The 21,890-nt window shown below is 37.3% G+C and overlaps 1 protein-coding gene across 2 annotated transcripts in view; it reads right to left on the bottom strand.

Moving 5' to 3' along the window:
• Nucleotides 1-21,890, bottom strand: part of LOC306861119 (PRKC apoptosis WT1 regulator protein-like) — a 68,759-nt gene that overhangs the window by 24,163 nt on the left and 22,706 nt on the right. For both annotated transcript variants that reach the window (XM_079403209.1, XM_079403210.1), the window contains exon 3: nt 5,524-5,652. In XM_079403209.1, coding sequence (XP_079259335.1) covers nt 5,524-5,652 — 129 coding nt within the window. The remainder of the gene's footprint in view (nt 1-5,523; nt 5,653-21,890) is intronic.

Genomic DNA, 21,890 nt, shown 5'->3' with positions numbered 1-21,890 from the left:
ACGGGCTTTGTGATTTTGACAGCCAATTTAAAAAGGTAAGATGTCAGGATCTCAGAAATCCAGTCTAATAAAGTCCAGCACAGGCATTCTGAAGCTGTGCTCATGTGAAATCTTTCCTACTTTATGCGATAAACATGCAAATCCTTCCAGAGACAAGCAACCCAGCCTGTTGCCCGTACACAATTCATATTTACCCACATAGGCTTCGTAAGATTAAATACGAATGCTGAAATCCTTGAGCTTACCGAGCAAAAAAACGTTTGAGAATTCCAGCTGTTCAGCAGCGTTTTAAAGCAAACTGCATCTAATTGCACTATGTAAATTCTGCTTTGCTCCATAACATTTCTAACAGGCGCCTTTGTCAGGTGAAAATTACACTGCCACCATCTCATCGCTCTTATTGCTGGGGTCAGCGCGGTGACGCATGGGAAATCCCTCCCAGCGCATCTAAAGTCTTCACACAAGAAGTGCTAATTAAAAATGCAAATGAGCATGAACACTTTGGTTCAGAATTAACCCAATATTATCTCAAACCCTAGTGCAGATGTTCTGACCAAAATGTTAATAAATGTACACCCTACTGACAAGCAAGTTCCATGTCTCAAACCTTACATTTGCATGTTTAAATACACCTATGATACCTAGGAAGCAGTTTCTGTCCATTGATTACTGATGTCTAGGTAGGCAGCTCACTAGGATTTTGAGGCACTGCACAGAGCACAGATGGAATTGAATTTTCCAGCGATGCACCGCTGCACTGGCGCCACACTGGAGCGAGATGATCCCGTGGAATGTTCCGTATGGTTCTGCGAGTTCGAGCGGTTCTCCGGTATCAGAGTGTGTTTTCCTTGTATGGCAGAAGAGAAGAAAGGTAAAGCGCAGCTTAAACAAAAGCAGATGGAGGCCTTAAGCTGATCAGGACTTCATTAGAGAGAGAAGCAGCAAAACAACACACACACAGCACCAGAAGGGAAATGCTTGTCCCAGCATAAAAATATCTAGGAATAATACTCATAAAGTTATGATCTTTTAATTTACTGCATCCCTAAATTACCAGTGGCCTTGAACAGACTGTACGATGAATATCCAGACACACATCATGTGCATCCAACCCTGTAATCAGTGATCCTGAGTGCTGTCAGGCATCATATTAATATTGTAGAAAGCTTGTAGATTACGACCACGTCTAGTGGGAGGTCAGAGAGCAGTGAAATATGGCGTGGAGTTTCACTGTAATATAACCTATATAACAATAAATGTAGCAGCAAATTTTTGAGACATTCTACGCTGCTTCTAACGTGATGTCTAGAAAAAAATGGGGACATAATGTTACATTTGTGATTTGTTATCTCTCGTTATATGAGGAAACACTCTGAAACCAGTGTAATGTACTTGATTTTTGAATAAGATACAAGCAAGAAACTGGAGGAAAATGTACACAAAAGTCAGGAAGACTTGACAGTCGGCAGTCAAAAGGTTTTTTTTTTTAATGGGTTTTTGTTTAAATGCTGGAAATAAGGTATGTTTTTTTTTATGTTTTTTACTTCTCTTGAAAAAGTTAGTTGCTAACAAACAGCTAAATGGGACTACAGAGGTTCTCGGGGACATTAATCATCATAATGCCGAACGGGTAAACTCGTCTATTCACTAATTCACTTTTACAGCCTCACTGTGTTCATAATCATGCTCTTGCAAAGGATTCAAACTCAAACTTTCAGGGAAAAGGTTTTTTAAAAAGGTTAAATATTGAAAGAGCTGTTAGAAGCTTAAAGGGGTCATATGATGCGATTTCAGGTTTTCCTTTCTCTTTGGAGTGTTACAAGCTGTTTGTGCATAGATAAGAACCCTGCAAAGACTAAAGTCTCATAACCAAAGAGATATTCTTTATAAAAGTTAAGACTCGACCACGCCCCCTAAAACGGCTCATTCAAACAGGCCCTCACGTCTACGTCATGGTGTGGGAAGATTTGCAAAACACCGGCCAAATGTATACGCAATGAAAAAAGGCGGAACTATTATTCTCGCTGTAGTATGTTGCTGCCGCCGGCGCCATGTTCTGGAGATGCTATGTTTGTTGTGAAAGCGAAAGTACTTTGTTTGGGCTTCCAAAAGAGGACACAACTAGAAATCAGTGGTTAAGTTGTATTTACAACACTGTTCCAGAACAGTTCAACCCAAATATTAGAGTGGGTGCAGCGCATTTTACGGAGGACTATTTCCTGAACCTGGGAGTAGCCTGCCAGCTATGCACAAAGGCTGTTTCTATAAACATATCTGGGGCTATTCCAACTTTGCAAGGACAGTCTGGCACTTCTGACTCACAGCCTGTAAGTTCATTTTCTTATTTAAAGAATTTGCCATTGATGATCAAACACGAGTTTTGATCAGTGTTTTGAGCTTGTTGTTTGTCATTTCTCCGATCACAAATGCAGACATGATGTTTACGTGGCGTGATGCAACGCGACGTGTAAAAAGACCATATGAGTCATTATAATCAGTAATTATGTCCCCACTGGATGCAACAAATGCTTCGTTTTATTGTTTTTGTGTCGTCGCGCCGGGACACGGCATCACAATACGGTGAGGGGCGTAACATTTCCGTCTCACGATTGAGGTATTCGGCTAATTACAACGCACTGGCCATGCCTTGCTTCTCAGAACGATGAGCTTTGTGAAAATCGACGCGTTTCAGAAAGGCGGAGCATAGAGGAACAACAATAATGTACAGTATGTGGAAAACAATGTGTTTTTTTAACCATAAACCGCATAAACGCATTACATCAAATACACAAAATAATTAAATTAAATTAAAGCCCCTGTTTAGCTTTAGGCCTACTTCTAGCTAATGCGTTTAGGCTTCAAAATTCATAAGTTATTTTCGGTTGTGACAATTATCATAATGAGCCAAACATGTAACAATCATAAACTTTTGTCGGTCACAGCTTTTTGTCAGAGAAAAATAATGTGATGCCAACTTCTGGTTTGGCTTACAAAAATACATCACTGCAGCACACTGTTGCAGCAATGTTGACATTAACGCAAAGGAAAAATGTGTAATGGATAATTTCTAGTATCCAAATTACTTGTATCCTAACACATTGTTATCATATTGTTAAAAAATTGGTCAAAAGATTTCTTTGCCATCAGTTGATAAATAAAATGGCAAAATAAGCACAAGGCTTATCAGTGCAGTGATTTGATTTGTGCTGTCAGTAAGAGTATAATGTATACAGGGCTGGGTAGATTACTGTCAAATTGTAGTTCATTACTTACAGACAAATGTGGTCAGTAATCTAGGTTACTCATTTTAGGTAATGTGTTTTGACAAATTTTTTGATTACTTTTGTCTAACTTGTTTTAAACCTACCATATTGGCATAAAAAAAAAGTAAAAAGAAAATAGATTCAATTTTTTTATATCAACATCATAAAATGCATTTAACATTACATTAGATCAGGGTTTCCCAAACTGGTCTTAAATGTAAGAACCAACAGTTACTGAAGGTCACTGGATGTGATGTATACAGCTATACATCACCAGTGTTTAGTAACTTGCATAATTATTTGTTTCACACATGGTCTAATTGCTTAAAAGGGTTTTTTTTTTTCCCCCAACCATATTCAGAAGCATTTAGCTACATGACCATTCAATATTATGAATATGGTCAAAGCTAAATGTTATGACACAAATTTAAATGAAATTGTATATATTGCATATATTGTACTTCACTCTTGGCCAATGGAATTAGAGGACCAGAACCAAACGTTGTGCAATATCCTACAGAGTCCGATACAACAGAGGCCAACATCTGGAGAACTGTGGGTTAGCATAGAGTGCTGAACATGACAAGGATCAACAGAAACGCATATAACCACTCACATTCTCAAGGCTCGAGCAGTAATAGGTTTCTTTATTTAAACATTATTATCAATCTTACTGAAGCACATTTCAATAGCTTTTCAGAGAAGCACTTTTCACCATGCCTTTAGTTGCAAACAGTTGCTCACTAAAAGTCCTTTCATATTTTACAATAATAGGTTTGAAATTCTCACAGAATAATACAGTAGCGATCCATTCCAGGGGAAAGTAATACAAGATGACATGCAGTCACACAATGTCAACGTGATTACACTGTCGGATATCGCATCCTTTATGCATTCAGCAACCTGAGGCTACATGGAATCAACCACCCAACAGGAGGAAATTAGATATAACAAAACGATGCATCATTCAGAAAAATACGTAATCATGTTCCCAGAGGCTCTACTCATGGTACATTGACATTTAGCCATCCTCATCCTTCAGTGAGCCCCTAAAGATGACAAATTCAGGCAAGATTTTTAGTGAATAATTAAGTTTGGGCTGTTCCTCATTCAAAGCTATCATTCGACAACAGAAGATTTGGAAGTTCTACTTGCTTTACTTTGATCAGCCCCTTGTCACTATATAGATACATTGTATAAAAAAAGAGAGGTGTGAACATTCTTCAAAACCTCTTATTTTGTGTTTGGCCATACAGATTTGGAACAATATAAGGGTGATTATATGCCTGAAAAAAATAATATACTATTCATAAAAAGCTGGCATACATTTTGTCAACAGATCAAAATTCAAGAGAAAAAAAAAAATCTGAAGTATAACTAAATGATATTAACTTATATACACACACACACTACTGTTCTAAAGTAGTCTGGAGTTGTCACTTATGCTCACCAATACAGCATTTATTTGATCAAAAATACAAAAACAGTAATATTGTGAAATAGTATTATAATTAAAAAATTATTTCCTATTTTAATGCATTTTAAAACTGTAATAATTCTTGTGGTGGCAAACCTGAATTTACTCCAGCCATTACACCAGTCTTCAGTGTCACATGATCCTTCAGAAATCATTCTAAAATGCAGATTTGTTGCTCAATAAATAATAATTATCATCATCAATGTTGAAAACATTTGTGCTGCTTAATTGTGTGTTGGAGAAACCGTGATACAATTTTTTCAGGTTTCTTTGATTAATAGAAAGGTATTCCTGTCACTTAATTTATTGCAACCTTTCTGAATAAAAGTATTAACTTATATATATTTAAAAAAAACTCTTTCTGACCCCAAAATATATATAAATATCAAAATTCAAGAAGTATTTTACACAATTACTATTGTCTTTTATTTCTCTTTTCTTAGGCAATCTAGTTTTTGTTAGCTTGTTTGGCATGTTTGCTCACCCCTAAAATTCTGCTTTAACCTCCAAAATAAAGATGTGATCCTGTGTCGCATTTCCTCTCTAGACAGGTGATAACACAAGGTAAATAAAAGACAAAACACCATCATGTCAAAAGTTATTATCCTGGTATGTTTTGTGGCTCGATGCAGCATGAACATCGACTGCCCTGCTTTCTGTTCGTCACTTGATTGTGTTTGTTTCTTTGGTCAACACTGCCTCTGTAAGGCCGATCAGTGACTGCACTCTACAGCCTCTAAAGGCAGGATTATCCTCTGAAATGACTATAACAAACACTCTCACCTGTATCGAGTGGGCTGCTCCGGGTTCAGGGGTCAGTTCCTCATTCTGGACCGTGTTGTGCTGCGTAAGACTTTCTTCCATCTTCTTCTCCTTCTCTTCTCCATCATCGTCATCAAGCTCATCCAAGCTCTGCAGAGAAATTTAAGGCTCGGTTAGTTTAGTTTGTTCAGATTGTTTGGGATTTGTGGATTATTTTCACATGACGAGAGAGTCTAATTGTGTTCTCTACACACACACACACACACACACACACACACACACACAGGAAGTGTGCTACCGAACAACATCTGTGGTATAAGTCTAGGGGATTTTTGGGAAGTGGAATGTCCCAGTACACACTGGGAACAGAACATTAAACACAGTCCAATACACACAACAATTTGGAGAATACCAACAGTTTGAGTTAATTATGAATGATAACGCCCACCGCCCAATCAGACAAAAGTGACAAAGAGAAAGTGGTTTTCTGGCTGCACGTAAACCAGTCTTTCCTGTTCAGGAAGAAGGAGAGAGAGTGAAGGTGGAGTTCAGAACAGGGCTGGGAAGGTAAAAATAGACTTACAAGGCTAAACTGGAATGTAATCATTTACACAAGCTTTCCGGCCGGCCAGTTTTATCAACACTTCCCTGGGGACGGGCCAAACTCTAAACCCTCTCATAGGCATCGGCAAACGCAAATGAATGTATAAACTATGACTTAGACACACACACTTTCCCCCTCCCCAGGGATCAGTAAACACGCTTCATCAGCCCCCGCTGCAGCCTTAAAGAGGTCACTTCTGCACTCCGCTGCCCGTTAGCCAAAATCAGACATTTCCCTGCCTAATGACAATCATTTATGTCACTTAAGACAGCTTATAAACTCGAGGGCAAATTATTGTCACAACAGTAAATGGCTATTAAGACACTTTCAAAGGAAGCCATTATTGTACAAATATATAGAGAGACATGCTCGCACTAAGTGACCTTTTAAAAAACTGACCTATTAACATTGAATGTGTGTAAACAATCTGCTTCGAGACTGACTTGAAACTTCTATGCCAGTTTATGGAGTTTTATCATCACACAGGTGTGGAAAGACATTTAAAGGTTTCATATCAGGAGAAATAAAATAACAAAAACCAATGTGCCTGATGATTACAAAAAGTCTATTTAGATATTTGCATACAGACAATACAGCAAACAATGTACTTTTTAATTATAAGGGTCAGAAAAAGGTGAAAAGGGTAATTAAGATTAATACAAAAAAAATAATCTAAATTATTTAATTTAAAATGAAATTACATAAATATATTAAATATGGAAAAAATATATATAAATTAAAACAAGAAAAAGTATCGGAAAAATAAAGAAAAGACAGGTCAGATGATCACACCTTTAACCTCTTCGTGTTTGCAGTGAGGGAGAGGGGCTTCATTAAAAAAAAAGAAGAAAAAAATCCATCTGTGCTCATCTTCTGCTTTATTAGGAATGCATGTGCGGGTGGAAATTTTGTGTCTGGCCAGTGGGGGAAAACAAGAGTCACGATATATCATGTTAATACCCCTTTCCTGGAAGAGGGAATGTGCAACATGTCTGCCTCAAAACTGCAGTCTATCTTTAACCATCTTTTTAACTTAGTTTTTCCAACAGTAAAAGCTGAATTACCTGAAGCTTTATGCATATGGCATATATCCTCAAATTTATCTTTTACATTCATAATGTCTCAACAAGAAGAGATAAAAGCATAAGAGAATGTGCTTTACTTTCTCATAAAAACATTTCTTTCTTGAATAATTTTTTTTATGCTTTATACTTTATTTATAAAATATTTACTAATAAGAAAAAAAATATGATTAACCACAATATAAAATATACATTTAAAATGTACAATATCTTTCTTCTGGGAAAACTATCTAAAAATAGTGATGACTCAATCTTGTGTATTTTATCTTGGCTGGAACACAGTGTTGACCATCCAGCATCCAGAAACAGAACTATTTTTTTAAACTTGCCTATTTATTTATTATTACGTCATCCATTTTTTATAATTAATACGTTTTGTTTTACACACAATGGTTCAGTTTTGGAATTCTCTCTAAAGTGTTTATCAGTAAAAGTGTGGGAACAAATTTCCAAAGCTCTTGGTGTCTGTGTGTCCTGTGTGTTTTGACCAGTGTTGTACTCAGGCCAGTTATGCAGTAGATTAATGGAGACTTGAGCTGAGGGGCTCTGGATGCTCTTCCCTCCTGATGTCCTCGGCCGACTGGATTTAATGACTGTGGATTAATCAAGTACTGCATGCGCTGGCTACACAGGTTCATTAGGATGATGTATTACACCCATGGAAGGTGAAAAGTGTGTGCGTGATGCAGTCAACTGTCCTTTAATCATCACAAACCCACAGTCTCCTGGAGTGACTTAACCCAGAATCCCAAGATTATTCTGGGCACAGTTAAAAGCCATTTTATTTCATAAGCACACACATTAGAATCAAATTTGGAGGACTGTGGAGACACTTTTGGTACATGAGTTCTGAGTATGAATCTTTCCTTTCACATTAATACAACGCAAACAGATATGTGACGTGTTATTGGTATTTCCTTGATAGCAATACAGCTAAGCTAACAATGCAATAGTCTAATAAACAAAGATGCAATATTGTTAAATACTGTAACAATTTAAAAAGGTTTTCTGTTTTATTATTTTTTAAAATGTAATTTATTTCTGTGATGCAAAGCTGAACTTTCATAAGCCATTGGTCCAGTTTTCAGTGTCACACGATCCTTCAGAAATCATTCTAACATGATGATTTGGTGCACAAGAAACTTTATGTTGCTTTTCAGGATTCTTTGATGAATAGAAGTTGCATTTATTTGAAATAAATTAAATCTTTTGTAACATTCTAAATGTTTTTACTGGTCACTTTTGATCAGTTTAATACTTGCTGAAAAAAGTATTAATTTCTTATAAACATTTTAGGCATGCCTTAAAATGCTGCCTACTGAGGCAGAAAGATCCACCTGCAAATGTTGTGCAAGTATTTGAATGAGATTTATAATGGTAGCCTTCTCTATCTCTACGCTGCACTGGACAAGAGATTAACCTCACCTGGTGAACACATATTTACAGCTTAGCCACCTTGAGTGCTCAAAATTTTGTACGCACACCCAACTGCCGGGCAGAATCGGAGGAAGGTGTTCTCTGGTTATTAAATTTAATCATAAACCATTTTCTGACAGCCCAGCGGTCATGGTCAGCTCAGCTCTCCATATTTGTACCCTTATACACACAAAAACATGTCATTGCCTGTTTTCTGTTCCCCAAAGAAATGAATCGTATTTTTTCATTTGATTTCAAAACAGAGAAAGGGGGTGAAGATTTAGACTGGGGGCTTTTGCTACAGTTTGCAGTGCACTATATAGGTGAGGCTTTAACATATTAATTCAGGATGCTTCCAAAAGCTGAAAAATGCTACCACCGCAGGTAGGATATGGAGGTAGAAAGGCAACAATGCACATCTGAATCCAATGATCGTGTCACATCCTGTCTACCGAGATACCTTTATCATATTGTTTTTGAAGGCAGCACAGATGCATCTTCCACTGCCTATGAATCCCACTATTCTGCGCAGGCAATTCTCAGAGTTGAGAGGAGGGTCAATGGAGTCTGAAAGTTGCACCTGCCAGTCAGTTTGTGTATAAGGTTTTTTTTGTTTTTTTTTTACTTTTTACTTAATCTCAAGTAAGAAATTAATATGGTGAGTAAATATTTGCTTGGTTATCAACAAAGCTCTCTCTCTTTTGTTGTACATTATTAGACTGTTATGCTGTTGGAGGAATCCTGGCCAAAATCAGTTTTGGAGCTGCCAGATAAGTCTGTTTTAATACAGCAACAAGGCAACTAAATGCAGCCTATGTGTGTGAGATAAACATATTTAAATTACATTTAACACTTTCCCGCCACTGACAGAATTTTCCAGCTTTCCGTGTTTTCACTGGTGTAAACATTAATCATTATATAAATCAAAACTGCCTAAGGTTACAGAATGAAATGACAATCCAGGAAGTGTTTTAGGACCGGGCAAGCTTTGGGGGTGTTGATGGAAGTGATCAACTCCATCTAAGTTTTGATCATCGATCTGACAAAAACGTCTTCTTTTTTTTTTTTTTTTTTAATGAAACCTACCCATACTTAAGTGTTGATAAAAAAAAAAAAAGAATGCATGAAGCTATAATAAAACATTTGTTTTTTGTTTGTTTAAAAACAGAGGCTCTGTTCTTTCTTTTGGCATATTCAGATATTCATTTAACAAAATGTTTATTTTCTGGCGGCCATGAAAATTTTGTGAACATTATCAAAAATGCTGGTGGTGGCTGGCAACTTCTTTTTTTAAAAAAAACACTGGCGGGCAAAGAAATGCACTTTTTTTTTTTTTTTTAAATGGCGACGTACTTTCAAGAAAAAGTTTCAAATTTTTATACTATTTATACTCTGTAATTTAAACAAGTGTGGTTCATCCAATAATAAAGATTCTGTCATCATTTGTTCTCATGTTGTCCCAAACCCTCTCTTTTTGGCCTGCTTCTCACACAAATGTATTTGTATGGTTTCAGAGAAGAAAAAACCTGACAAGCCATATGGACTTTTCTGGTAGCTTTATCATCCTTTTGGGAGATTTACAGTGTCCAACTGCCTTATCAATGAAACGCAAACAGACAAAATCGTACGCAAACACTTCACACATATTTTTGCATTACATTCAATTGGACAATTAATGTATGAACTGATTTATGAATGATTTACATAGAAATCGCTTGTTTCATGAATGAGTTTTAAAAAGAGCAGCGTAAACATACTAACTGAAGTCACAGAGTCATACTGGCAGAACTATTCCTTTAAGGTTCTCAGAGTGAACATTGTCTATTAGAGGTAGTTTGGTAAGAATATTTTACTGAAGTCCGCGTTCTCCATCCAGACATTTTGTTTAAAAAGTCACCACAAAGACAAACCTTCACCTCATGACTTGTGTGTGGCCAAACCACAGTAAATTCTCAGAGAGAGTAAGCACCGTCAATCTACACATCCCCAACAGCGATTCAAACATGCATAACCCAGACCCACATTTGATAACAGACACGGCAGGATCGACTCCATCAGTCAGACATAAAAATAATAAAAACAAAAGGAGGAGGACAAAGTCAGGACATCAGACTTAATCCACTGCTTGGTCTGTTCCAGGTCTTGAGAGAGCCGGCGGGCTGTTTTCAAACGTTCCAAGAGAGTTGCTTTTAGTGTAACCACAACGGTCCGCAGGGTGTATTATGAGGTTTTGAAGGAATTTTTGTGAGAGCTTAGAAAGCATTCACAGCTTTGCACCGTCTCTCCTAAAATGGTAGCCTTCTTTCTGAAACAACATACTTCCAGCAAACCACTGAGGCCTTTCCTGGTTGGTCTATAAATCTTGCATCTGAGAGAATTGTGTGCAGATTTGCAGCCTGTAAAGTTATTTCCGAATTCAGCTCAGTCCAGCCACCTCTACGTTTACTATATGTCGTTAAATCACACATCCATTCAGTGTACAGTTCCAGTATGTTAGATCTATGAACATTAATTAAACCATGAATTATACCAAAAATGTTGTTTCAAACCTGTATGATTTTTTTATGCCCATACTATGAAAAGGGGTTCAAATCAAGTGTTGTTTTTGATCCCATTAAATTCAAAACATTTATAAAAATATCTTATTTTCAGTTCTAAAGAAGAAAGGAGTACATGACAATTTAAATTCTTGGGTGAACTAACCCTTTAAATGATTAAGGAAAAATTGGTAGATACAGGTGGCACCTCAAGGTTACAATTCTCTCTGCTGCCCGTGTGGTTGGTCCAAGAGTTGGTATTTTATCCACAGACTGATGCAATTATTTAAAAGCCTGAATTGAATTAAGACTCTTTAGCTGCAAAACTTTGCATGGCTGTGATAGGCTAAATTCTACTAAAGTCACTCAAAAGCAGACAATAAGTAATCTGATTTTATCACTATGAAACGTCCATCACTATGATTCTGATTCAGAGCACGGTGTGAATCACACAAAAGGTTATTTTTAAGTTTCCTTTGCTTTATAAACAATACATTTTTAAGAATTAGTTCATCCAAAAATGGTCCTGCTATAGGAAAACAAAGAGCTGCTCTTTTGCACAAAATGAAAGCCAATGGTGACCACAACTGTCCCTGGTCTCTATCCACTTTTATTATACGGAAAACAGCAGCTTAAGTCAATGATGACTTTAATTCTGGTCTTTAACATCTTTTTAACATCAGCACTCTGATATTGACCTCTTATATTCTTTGTGATTCTACAGAGACGATTGACAAGTCAGAAAACCGCTTTGCAGCACACAAATAAAAATAGTGCAAAATATTATGAATGCATGAAATTTGCTGATCACAAGCTCCACTCTGTAATTTTCCAGTCATATGAAGAATTGGCTAATTACATGCCTCCAATTCCTCACGCCTAATGGCTGCTTGATGTTTTGCTATATTTGTCACGTAGAAGATGCACATTATATGGATGAAGAAACAACCAGGGCTCTGAAGTGAACTTGAGACAAGTAGCAGAATATTCACAGAATATGCCAGGGTGGGCTAAGAACTGCTGTGACAAAACGTTAACAACTACATATCACATTTGTTTACGATCAAGGATAAACAGCAGCTTGGTATTATGAAGTAGGAGTCTTCACGACCACAGGAAGCCATAAATATCATTGCAAATTCCCTACAGCATCCTTCTACAACAGGTTTAAGGGTTATAGTCAAGCAGAGTTCATTCTTAATCAGCCGGTTCCTCGTTCCTCCTCGAGGACTAAAAGAGGGCCTTTGGTGTTAAATAACCCTTGAAGGGGCTACTGACCAGATGATGCTGGTTCTCTCTCAACATTTATCCAGACACGAGTTCTTCTGGTGCATTGGTAAACACAGTGAGACTGCTTCCCATTACCGACTTCACTGTTTATTCTCGCCTATATTTGACTAGGGAGGTGAGTGTTCAGTCACTACAAACAGAATAGTGGCATCAACAGCATTCACATTAATCTCCCAAATATGTGACTTAAAGCAGTATGAGAGGCCACCTCAAAAGCTAGGACAAAAGGTAGAATGGTGCTAAAAAAAACCCGATTTCATGAGAGAATATGGCCACAGTCATATCACCCTGCAGGCCGAGACTGGTTGCCCACTGAATACTATCTAGTTAATATTAGGACTTACTTGTACCATCATATTTATTTTTTGGCGTTTGTAGTGTTGCATGTTTTTAACCAATCACACACGATTCCGTTGACTTTATGAATGCAATGGCCAATCAGATGCGTTCAAGATGACTCATCGCTGAAACAGAGGAGTTTTGTTGTTCAGTGCACGCTGACTAAATTTTGACTCACGATAAATAACACAGTGCAGATGTACGTGCGATGTAAGTATAAGAGATTTATTCATCATACAGTGTAGATAGCTTCACTGATTATAACGGGAGTATTTTTAAAATGCATATACTCACGCTAGACTGAAGTCAGTTATGATGTTCTTTGGTAAAGTAAATGTTCTTTGCTCGTTTTCTGTAGCTGCTTTTTGAATGAGGAAACGCAAGTATTATAATTAGTAATTTATAATGTTTCTATTAAATTTATTACCATGTTAAATACAAATTCAGTAATATTAAAAACATTAGTCTTCTTTTAGCCTTACACTGGAATTTCTGGCAATAAAACCAAGTAAATAAATAATAAAATAAATTTGCGCAATAATCTTGTGTATCCGAGATCTCACAGGCTGACGATAGGACATTAAGCATATTGCCCAACACTATTTTACTACAATCTGTTATTTTTAACCACTATCAGCATAATGACATGTTCACTCCAAGAACAATAACTATAAAGATAAATATACAGGCGTCCTCACCAACACTCTGCAGTTTAGTCGCCTGCCGCTTCAAATGCTCGCACTCTTTAAAGTCGGGTGGATTCTGATTGGCTGTCAATGTTTTATCCATCATCGACTGAAATCATTCCAACGATACAGTAATCATCCTTGAATGGGGATTGAGAGTGTAGAATATGAATAAATGAACATGAATGCTAATCGTGGACAAGCTGTGCAGGGTTTATGCTAGCAGCAGGAAGCACAACTGCTGTTTAGTCAATCACCAAGATCTATTATCTTCTTTTAACCACTTAGATGTCAAATACTGCTTTGTCACTGTGCTATGGTTTCAAGCACTTAATTTGTGGTTCTTTAGTTCTGAACAGGCATGCTCTTCTTGTTTCAGTAGCTGCCAGAAGTTCTGCTTCACACTGAGCACAGTGGCATGTTCTTCCTCCATAAGCACACACTTCAGTCGTGCTCAAAGACCAGACCGCGCTGCGGCGAGAGGGCAGAGTGCACGCTAGCTGCGAGTCATCAACCCCCCCTCTTGTCCTCCACATTCTTTCATTTATTTTCCCTGCCCTCCCTTTTTTGGAAATCTTTTCCTATTTCTTCACTTGGTTTGTTCTTTCTTTTTTTTTTTTTGGAGTCTAATGAGTCTGACACTCAGCAGGTTTAGAGAACTGCTGACTCATTGTCCAACAGCGACCTGGTAAGTGGGAGCACATATAGTGATAGGACAAGTGAACATATAACACTATGATTTAATGGGCTACTGAGAACTGGAAGAGCTTCCTCTGTGAAGCAACTAGCACTCCTCCATCTTTGTATTTATGTTGGTTTCATATGGTTTTGAAAAACTTTGATACAATTTTAAATAAAAGTTTTTTTTGTTTGTTTTGTTTTTAAAGACCTTAAAACGTCATGTGATTTAACCAAATATATTGTCTATACATCTTGAATACATACAGTACATGAGTGTTCAGTAATCCTAATCCTTAAATTAGGATCACGTTTTACCTTTTTTTTTTTTTTTTTGCACTGACCTTGACACACAGTAATAAAGATCTGTAGGGATTCTCTATAATTGCTTTATTTTACTGCATATTTCTGCATTGTTGCAAAAATATACAAAATTGTGTCTGAAAGAATGTTACAGGTAAGTTTATTTATAATTGTATGTTTATAAATTCATATATTATAAATAGATTTTTATGACCCTCCCAAGAAATACACTACCGTTCAAAACTATAAAGTCAGTAAGATTTTTGAATGTCTCTTATCCTCACCAAGGCTGCATTTATTTGATCAAATTACAGCAAAACAGTAATATTGTGAAATATTATTCTACTATAAACTGTGTCCTGTTTTAACATATGGATTTTTTTATAAATTCCTTTGATGGCAAAGCCAAATTTTTAGTAGCCATTTCCACTCTTCGTTGTAACATGAACCTTCAGAAATCATTGTAAAGCCCCGTTCACACCAAGGATGATAACTATAAAGATAACTAAAATTAGCAAACGATATCGTCTGTTTATTCTCAGCGCACGCTTGTCTGCCTATTTAAATTCTCGAGCTCGTTATAACAGGATGGATAATGATTGGGTGTCAATGTTTTTCTTGTTTATCAGCTGGAAAAAATCGTTCTGAAAGTGATTCCAACGATATAGTTTCTCTGTGCTTTTATCGTTATAGCTGCGGTTTGGACTGCTATTATTTAATACTGACAACGATTTTTAGAACTATATCGTTATCTTTATAGTTATCGTCATTGGTGTGAACAGTCCTTAATATGCTGATTTGTTGCTCAAGAAGCATTTTTTTTTACTATCATGATAAAAATAAATAACTTTTTTCTGATTCTTTGATTAAATAAAGTTCATAAGAACAGCAGTTATTCGCAATAGAGACCTTTTGTATCATATATGTACTGTCACATTTGATCAATTTAATTTTTGGATTATTAAAAGTTATGTATTAATTACTTAATTTTGAACAGTAGTGCCCAAAGCTCATTTAAATTTGTTTTAAATCAAAGTCACAAGCCTGTCTAAATCCTCCTTAGCAGGTACCGTTATACATAAAACACTGCCCATTTAGTCACTGACTGACTGCCCAGCAAGGCAGCAAGTTTTTAGACACTTCCTAAATGGGATCTAATGTCAACCTGACCCACCCTGCTAAATGCACATGAAGCTACACAATAACACTGATGGCAAACAAGTGTGTCTCGTTTAGCCTGCCGAGTTGCTTGCTGTGTTCTTGGTCTTGGCTTTACCGCTCTCCTGAAATCCAGAGAAAATCCTGACCCAAGCAGAACAGTAGGTCATTGTGGCAGTAGTGGCTCCCGATGATAAAAAGCCCAACAATGAGGTAGAGATGTCTTGGCAGGGACACCCAAGCCAGTAAAACCTTACGATGCTTAAGGGAGATAAAACCATCTGTTCATGCTTTCTTTGATTGGGTTTATCTCACAGAAAGAGCCATCCATTCCCGGAGCCAATCGCATTCAGGCCCGGTTCCTTTGTCATGCGCTCGCAGGTTTCTTGGCCTGTAGTGCTGGGTTTCTTGGCTGTGGAACGCGGGTGTATTCAGAGAAGCTCAGCACTGGGACTATTCGGGTTTCATAGAGCTATCAAAAGAGTCACAGAAACCCTGCAATGCTGTGGTCGATTACTTGGTGAGAATGAATGGATACCTCACACTGCGAGCAGCCGTAATGTTGAGTTAGAGTGTCCAGCTTTCAACCTTACAATGCCCATTTTACCACTACATAACTCACATCTGACACCAAAAAACGCTGCACATGTACAACACTTCTCACGCTTACAAAGGATTCATGGGATATTTGACCATTTCTATATAGATCATGTCAAAAATGTTGTAGTGGGAGGTTTGAAAAGACAAAACCTTTAAAAAAAAAAAATTGTTCAATATTTTTTAGCTGCACCATCTTAAAGTAAATTGGAGGCATCTCTTTGGTCACCCTTCCTTCTATGTTCTAGGGAGGACTGTATAATTTAAAAGCATATTTCAGAGCATAAACCACTTTCTAACTGGGCAGACTAGGTGTTAAAGCAGCAGACACATAGCTCAGGCAACAAACTGAGACATCCTGCTCTGAAGTATGACGTTAATCTATTCCAGTACAGAGCATTTCATTACTCCTGATCAACAGAAGACTGCAATCAAATTTTGTTATGTAACTCGTAACCCCAGGATAAGCTATTTCCTATGTTCTTGTTTTTTTCTTAAGATCAAAAACATAAAATTAAACTTTGATTTACCTCAAGTCTCTTTCACGTTTCTGAACTGAAAGACACAGATTCCATTTTTTATTTTCAAGAAAAAAGTATTACGAATAAACCAATAAACATAAACCTTATTTTTCTTTAATCAAGGTCATTGGAACGATTTCCATGTGCCAAGCTGTTCTGTAGTCCTTATAATAAATCACAGATGACAAATTCTACGATTCTGAAATTTGACAAGCATCTCAGCAGGAGCAAACATCTGCAACATATGGACCTGTCTGTGGAATCAAACGCAAGCAGTTAACGATGTGTGAGATAGACGAATGCTGGACACAAGCAAAATGAAGTAAGCAAAAGTTATTGTTTTATATAGCTGGGTGATATGATGATAAGTGTCAAATAGACAGAGATTTTGTTTATATCAGACTATGTGGCCTATATCCACACAGCTTACTGTGGGCAGTAGTTTAAAGTTGTTAACATGTTAGAGCAATTAAGAAACATGGATGAATGACAAAATAAAATGCATGACATGCTTGATAGCAATAAAAAGAGTTATTAGACCACAAAAGACAAATCAATTCAGTCCCCCCTCCCCCAAACGGTTTGTTCACTTGTGCCAGTATTGAATCCATGCATTACTGTAGGTCTACCGTAGTATCATCAATATTAATATAATCATCAGCAGCAGCACTGTTTGAATTTATATCTTTATGTTGTAGTTATTTGTCCTGTTGTCATTTGTTTATTTACATGTCCCTCACTCACTTTTCAAAACAAACAAACTTCAATTCTAATTCAATACAACTAATTCAATTTAATTATTAAAAATAACGTTGCACTTTTTTTGCACAAATTTCTGGAAATTATCACAAAATCAGTCATTTTGATTGCAAATTCGTGAAAAAAAGAGAAATCCTGGATATTATCTATTAGTATGCTACCAAAACTCGAGATATGGGGGCAAAAAAAATGCCCTATATGAGTGCTTGTTTTTTATAAATACAGTCAAGTAATATCCCAAGTAATATCACAAAAGTATTCTGTTTTCCTGTTTATTAGCATGATTGCGAATGCGATTAAGATATTATTCAACAGAGCAAAACCAGAGACAATGTTGACAACTGTCCATTATTATTATTCTTAACATCTTGTTGGTTAAACTGTTTTGTCCATCTTCAAGCAACACTCAGTGGTGTTTCATTACAGAATGGATCAGTGTTTTGAACAAATCTATTTAATGAATGATGAATCAGCTGCTTTGAATGAATTGTTTTAACTAATTAAGATACAGTCTTGCTGCAGTTAACTTGGGGTTCTAGTCTCATGTTCAAAATATCAATTTTTTTATATTGTTATTTTAAAAACATTAATATCACTAATTTCTTTCACTGCTGTGAACTGCCTAGCAAAATATTGCCTAATTGTTATAGACAAAACTTTTTTTTTTTCTTAGATATTGCTTAGCTGAACTGAACTGTTGTTAATATATTTTTCAAAAGTACTATTTATTTCTTTGAGAAAAATAACTGAGTGCACTTTTTTAGATGTGCTTTTGGTCATGTATCTTGAACAAAGCTCAAAAATCTCTGTGCACAGTACTGCCATTGTTGAGACCCTGTCACTGTGATTGACAGTCCCTACAAAAACAAAGCCCTCTTACACATCCAGCTCACCATTTCTCCTTTCATTTCCTCTGTACTTCCAGAATCTGAAGAATAACAGAAGCTGAGAATCCAGGAACATAAAGCAGAGAGAAAACAAAGAGCTTTCAAACCAAAAGGCCAGATTAGCTTCTTAAACTCAAAGATGTGTTTATTTATTTAAGAAGCGACCCAAAGCCTCAAATTCCTTCAAGCTAGCTAATGAAAGGAGAATATCGCAGAGCTCAGAACCACTTTGGGATTTGATGGATTACAGGCCCAAGGGCAGCATGGTGACATAAAGCTCCTTCGGGAACCAGAGGGTCGCATGTAACATCACCAACACTGAGAGCTTCCCATTCTGAGGGTTTGCTTTAGCTCTTTATGTGCTTGTTGTGGACTGGTTAGGAAAGAGAAGCAGCAGACGCTACAAAAATATATCACGTTTCCTCCCCCAGCCACCAGAAATGATCGTTTGCTGGAGTCTGTGTGGTGAGGAGTCAACCACTTTCTTGGACAACGATGGGCTGAGTACAGCAGCCAAACAGCGTAGTCGATGAGAACACAGTAGCGCTGCAGACATCAGTCCGTGGCGGTGGGGCTGGGGGAACGCCAAGGTGAGCATTTGTGTTTTGGGGTTTTGAGGCCTGTTATTGCAGAACTGCTGGCAAATCGCTCCGAAACAGTCCGTACGGCTATGAAACGTCACCGACCTCTCACAGAGCTCAAAACTGAAACGCAGAAATGAGAAAAACAGCAAAAATCTCCCTTGGACCTCACAGGAACACAATATCCAGACAATTTATCTCTGGGAAACAAATTAGCTTTGCTGATTTCTACAAGAAATTTATGTAATGTGATGGAGGGATGATAATCAGAGGTTTCGGATTTCCAAACTGAGCCAGAACCGCTGAGCAAAAAACATTCTGCAGTAATACCCAAACACCTACTGACGACAAAAAGCAGAGAGGATATTTTAGTTTTCTTGTACATTGTGAAAGTGTCCTACTTTCTCAGTGCAATGAAACATTTATGAAGCTAGCTCTCAGTAGGGTGACTAACTAACGATTTTGTAAACTGAAGATGTCCAATTGCAATTGACAAAGAAAAAGAAACTTTTTTTCTGCATTAGATGCATCCCATGCATGTGGATATGTCCATAGATGTCCAGTAGGGAAAGCTGTACCTTTGCCCCACTGTCCTGTTAACACTCAAATCAATCTTAATCTTGGACACATGGGAAATACGGTTGAGAAAACCACTGTGCACTATAGATGTGCTCCTTCCAGACACGTTGCACAACAGAAGTATGGATCTGTGTAGGTAGAGATTACGCAACCTTCACGTGGGCAACTGAAAAAAAACAAATCAGAAAAAGATGTTCAACCTGAGGTCCAAACACAAACATAAAAACAGATGCAACTAGAATCTTTAAACTGGCTGTGAACTTGTTTTTTCCGTTTACTAGTACTCCAGTACTTGTTACTTACTAAGTGGGATTGGTATAATAGTTTAGTTGGAAATCAAAACAAACGAGAGCGACTCAGAATGCTGTTCCAAGGCAGCTGGGTCCTCTGCGGACCTTACATGGTAGCCCCACTGAGAGACGTAATGAGCCAAAAGAAAGCTCTCCTTCAATCCACAGGCGCACGATATAACAACCTCAAAGAGATGAAATAAGTGGCAAATCAAGAGGCAGAGAGTGCTTTGATTTACGCCATGCAGCCTCTCTTCATTACCCAAATACATGTGTGAAACAGGGTTCGATACTGGAGGCAGACGAGCAGGTAGCTAAGAAACCGATTAACGTTTAAAAGGGAAACCGATGTTCAAAATTGGTTAATCTCTTCAGCTTGTTAGAGAATAACAGCGCCTAATTAAATTCACATTACTCTGCAGATATTAAAAGCCATTTGATGGCTTTAAACCTATTTGCTTACAGCTAGAGAATTCAGAGCAGCAGAATCCCCTTGCAGTGACGCTTTAAAGCACATAAAACGCATTGCTCCCAGATCAAAGCTTTAAACAGTCCCTTCGCTCACCCTGTGAGGTTTGCACACATGCGCAGACATATAAATAGTCGGAACGGGGCGAATAAATAGGCATAATTAATAACAGAATCCCAAATCATTTCAGTGACAAAGTAAATTGGATGCTCGTCTTTATTGAAATCGTCAGTCACTGGCGGGCTGATGAATGCCACAGTTTTTCGGTTTCTCCAAAACAGTCTGTAAATCACCAGATGCCCAAATCCTGTTTAAACTTGTATAGTATCTTCAAAGTACAACATTAGAGAAAGCAAATCCAATAAGTTGCATATCTGATTATGAAAAACTTCAGTATTAAACTGTTAATTCCTGGGAAATGCAATACCGAAAGCTTTTGAAACCAGGTGTGGGTTGTCTCGTGAAACATAAGCACGCTGTCAGCCGTGATATGGCTCTGAAAAAACACCGTCTGTGAGTCACCACCCATCGAGTGGGGCGGCAGAAGAAGAGGAGGATGATGGGTAAACAGTGCGGGGTGAAGGGAGGAGACCGTGACCTCACAGCAAGGCTGTCGCCGCCACAAACGTTTATGAATATTGCGTAACTTTCTTTCATTGGTTTGGCAGCTCGACTTCTGCTGGGAGAGCGATGCGACTCTCTGAGCATATGTTTGGATGTGAATCAAAGAGACAATATTCCGACATGAGGTGCGTCAGTGAGGCATGAAAAACCCTTGATGTGCACAATGGTGAATTTCTTTTAATTATACCAGTGGAGATTTCTAAAATACTTCAATCTGGCACCATGAGCGCCGTCTAAACACAAGAGACAACAACAGACAAGTTTCTCTGTACCACCAAGATTCGTTGTTCCATTTGTCTTTTTGATAAAGCTTCTCTCTTTTTGTCTATAACAATCAACATTCGATTTTGAACGATTTTTCAAAGAGAGGACCAAAAACAAATTTATTTTCCTCCAAACCAGAGAAAGGAGCAAAGCACATCAATGAGCAGAATATAAGCTTTCAAATTCATTCTGCATGACTGCAATTCTGTCCTATTGTGTGATCCTTCTTTTTCATCCACCAAAAAAACCTTTTTTGCGCAATTAAATGGCCACTTGTAGCCTCAGGTCAAACATGTCCTCAAAAAAAAAGCAGTAAACAAACCTAGACAAACTGAAACAATTACTGAATTACACCATCCTCTTACTCACTGCAGTAAACAAACCAAAAAATGCAAGATGACTAAAGAGTATTTGTTCTATGTGTCTGTGATAATCACTTTGACCTTTTGTTCATTGTGAATTTTTAGAAAGATGTCACTTCAAAAACATTCTACAAAATACATTGCCTAAATCATGTTTAACAGCAATTTGGTGCTGTTTGCTAAAATGTTTTCTAATACTCATCCTTGGGGTTAGTGTTATGAACACTTCTAGTTCAATACTAATTCACTTTAAGCTTTTAACTTCTCACTCATCTGTGCTACAGATACGAATGACTCATCAAATCATTTGGTGTGTTGAGGAGAGTTGTGCCATTACTTTTTTTTAAAACAACTGGGCTTAC

Source organism: Barbus barbus (assembly GCF_936440315.1).
Source record: "Barbus barbus genome assembly, chromosome: 42".
Taxonomy (NCBI): Eukaryota; Metazoa; Chordata; class Actinopteri; order Cypriniformes; family Cyprinidae; genus Barbus; species Barbus barbus.
The sequence above is the reverse complement of the archived record's forward strand: the minus strand, read 5'-3'. Positions and strand labels throughout refer to the sequence as shown.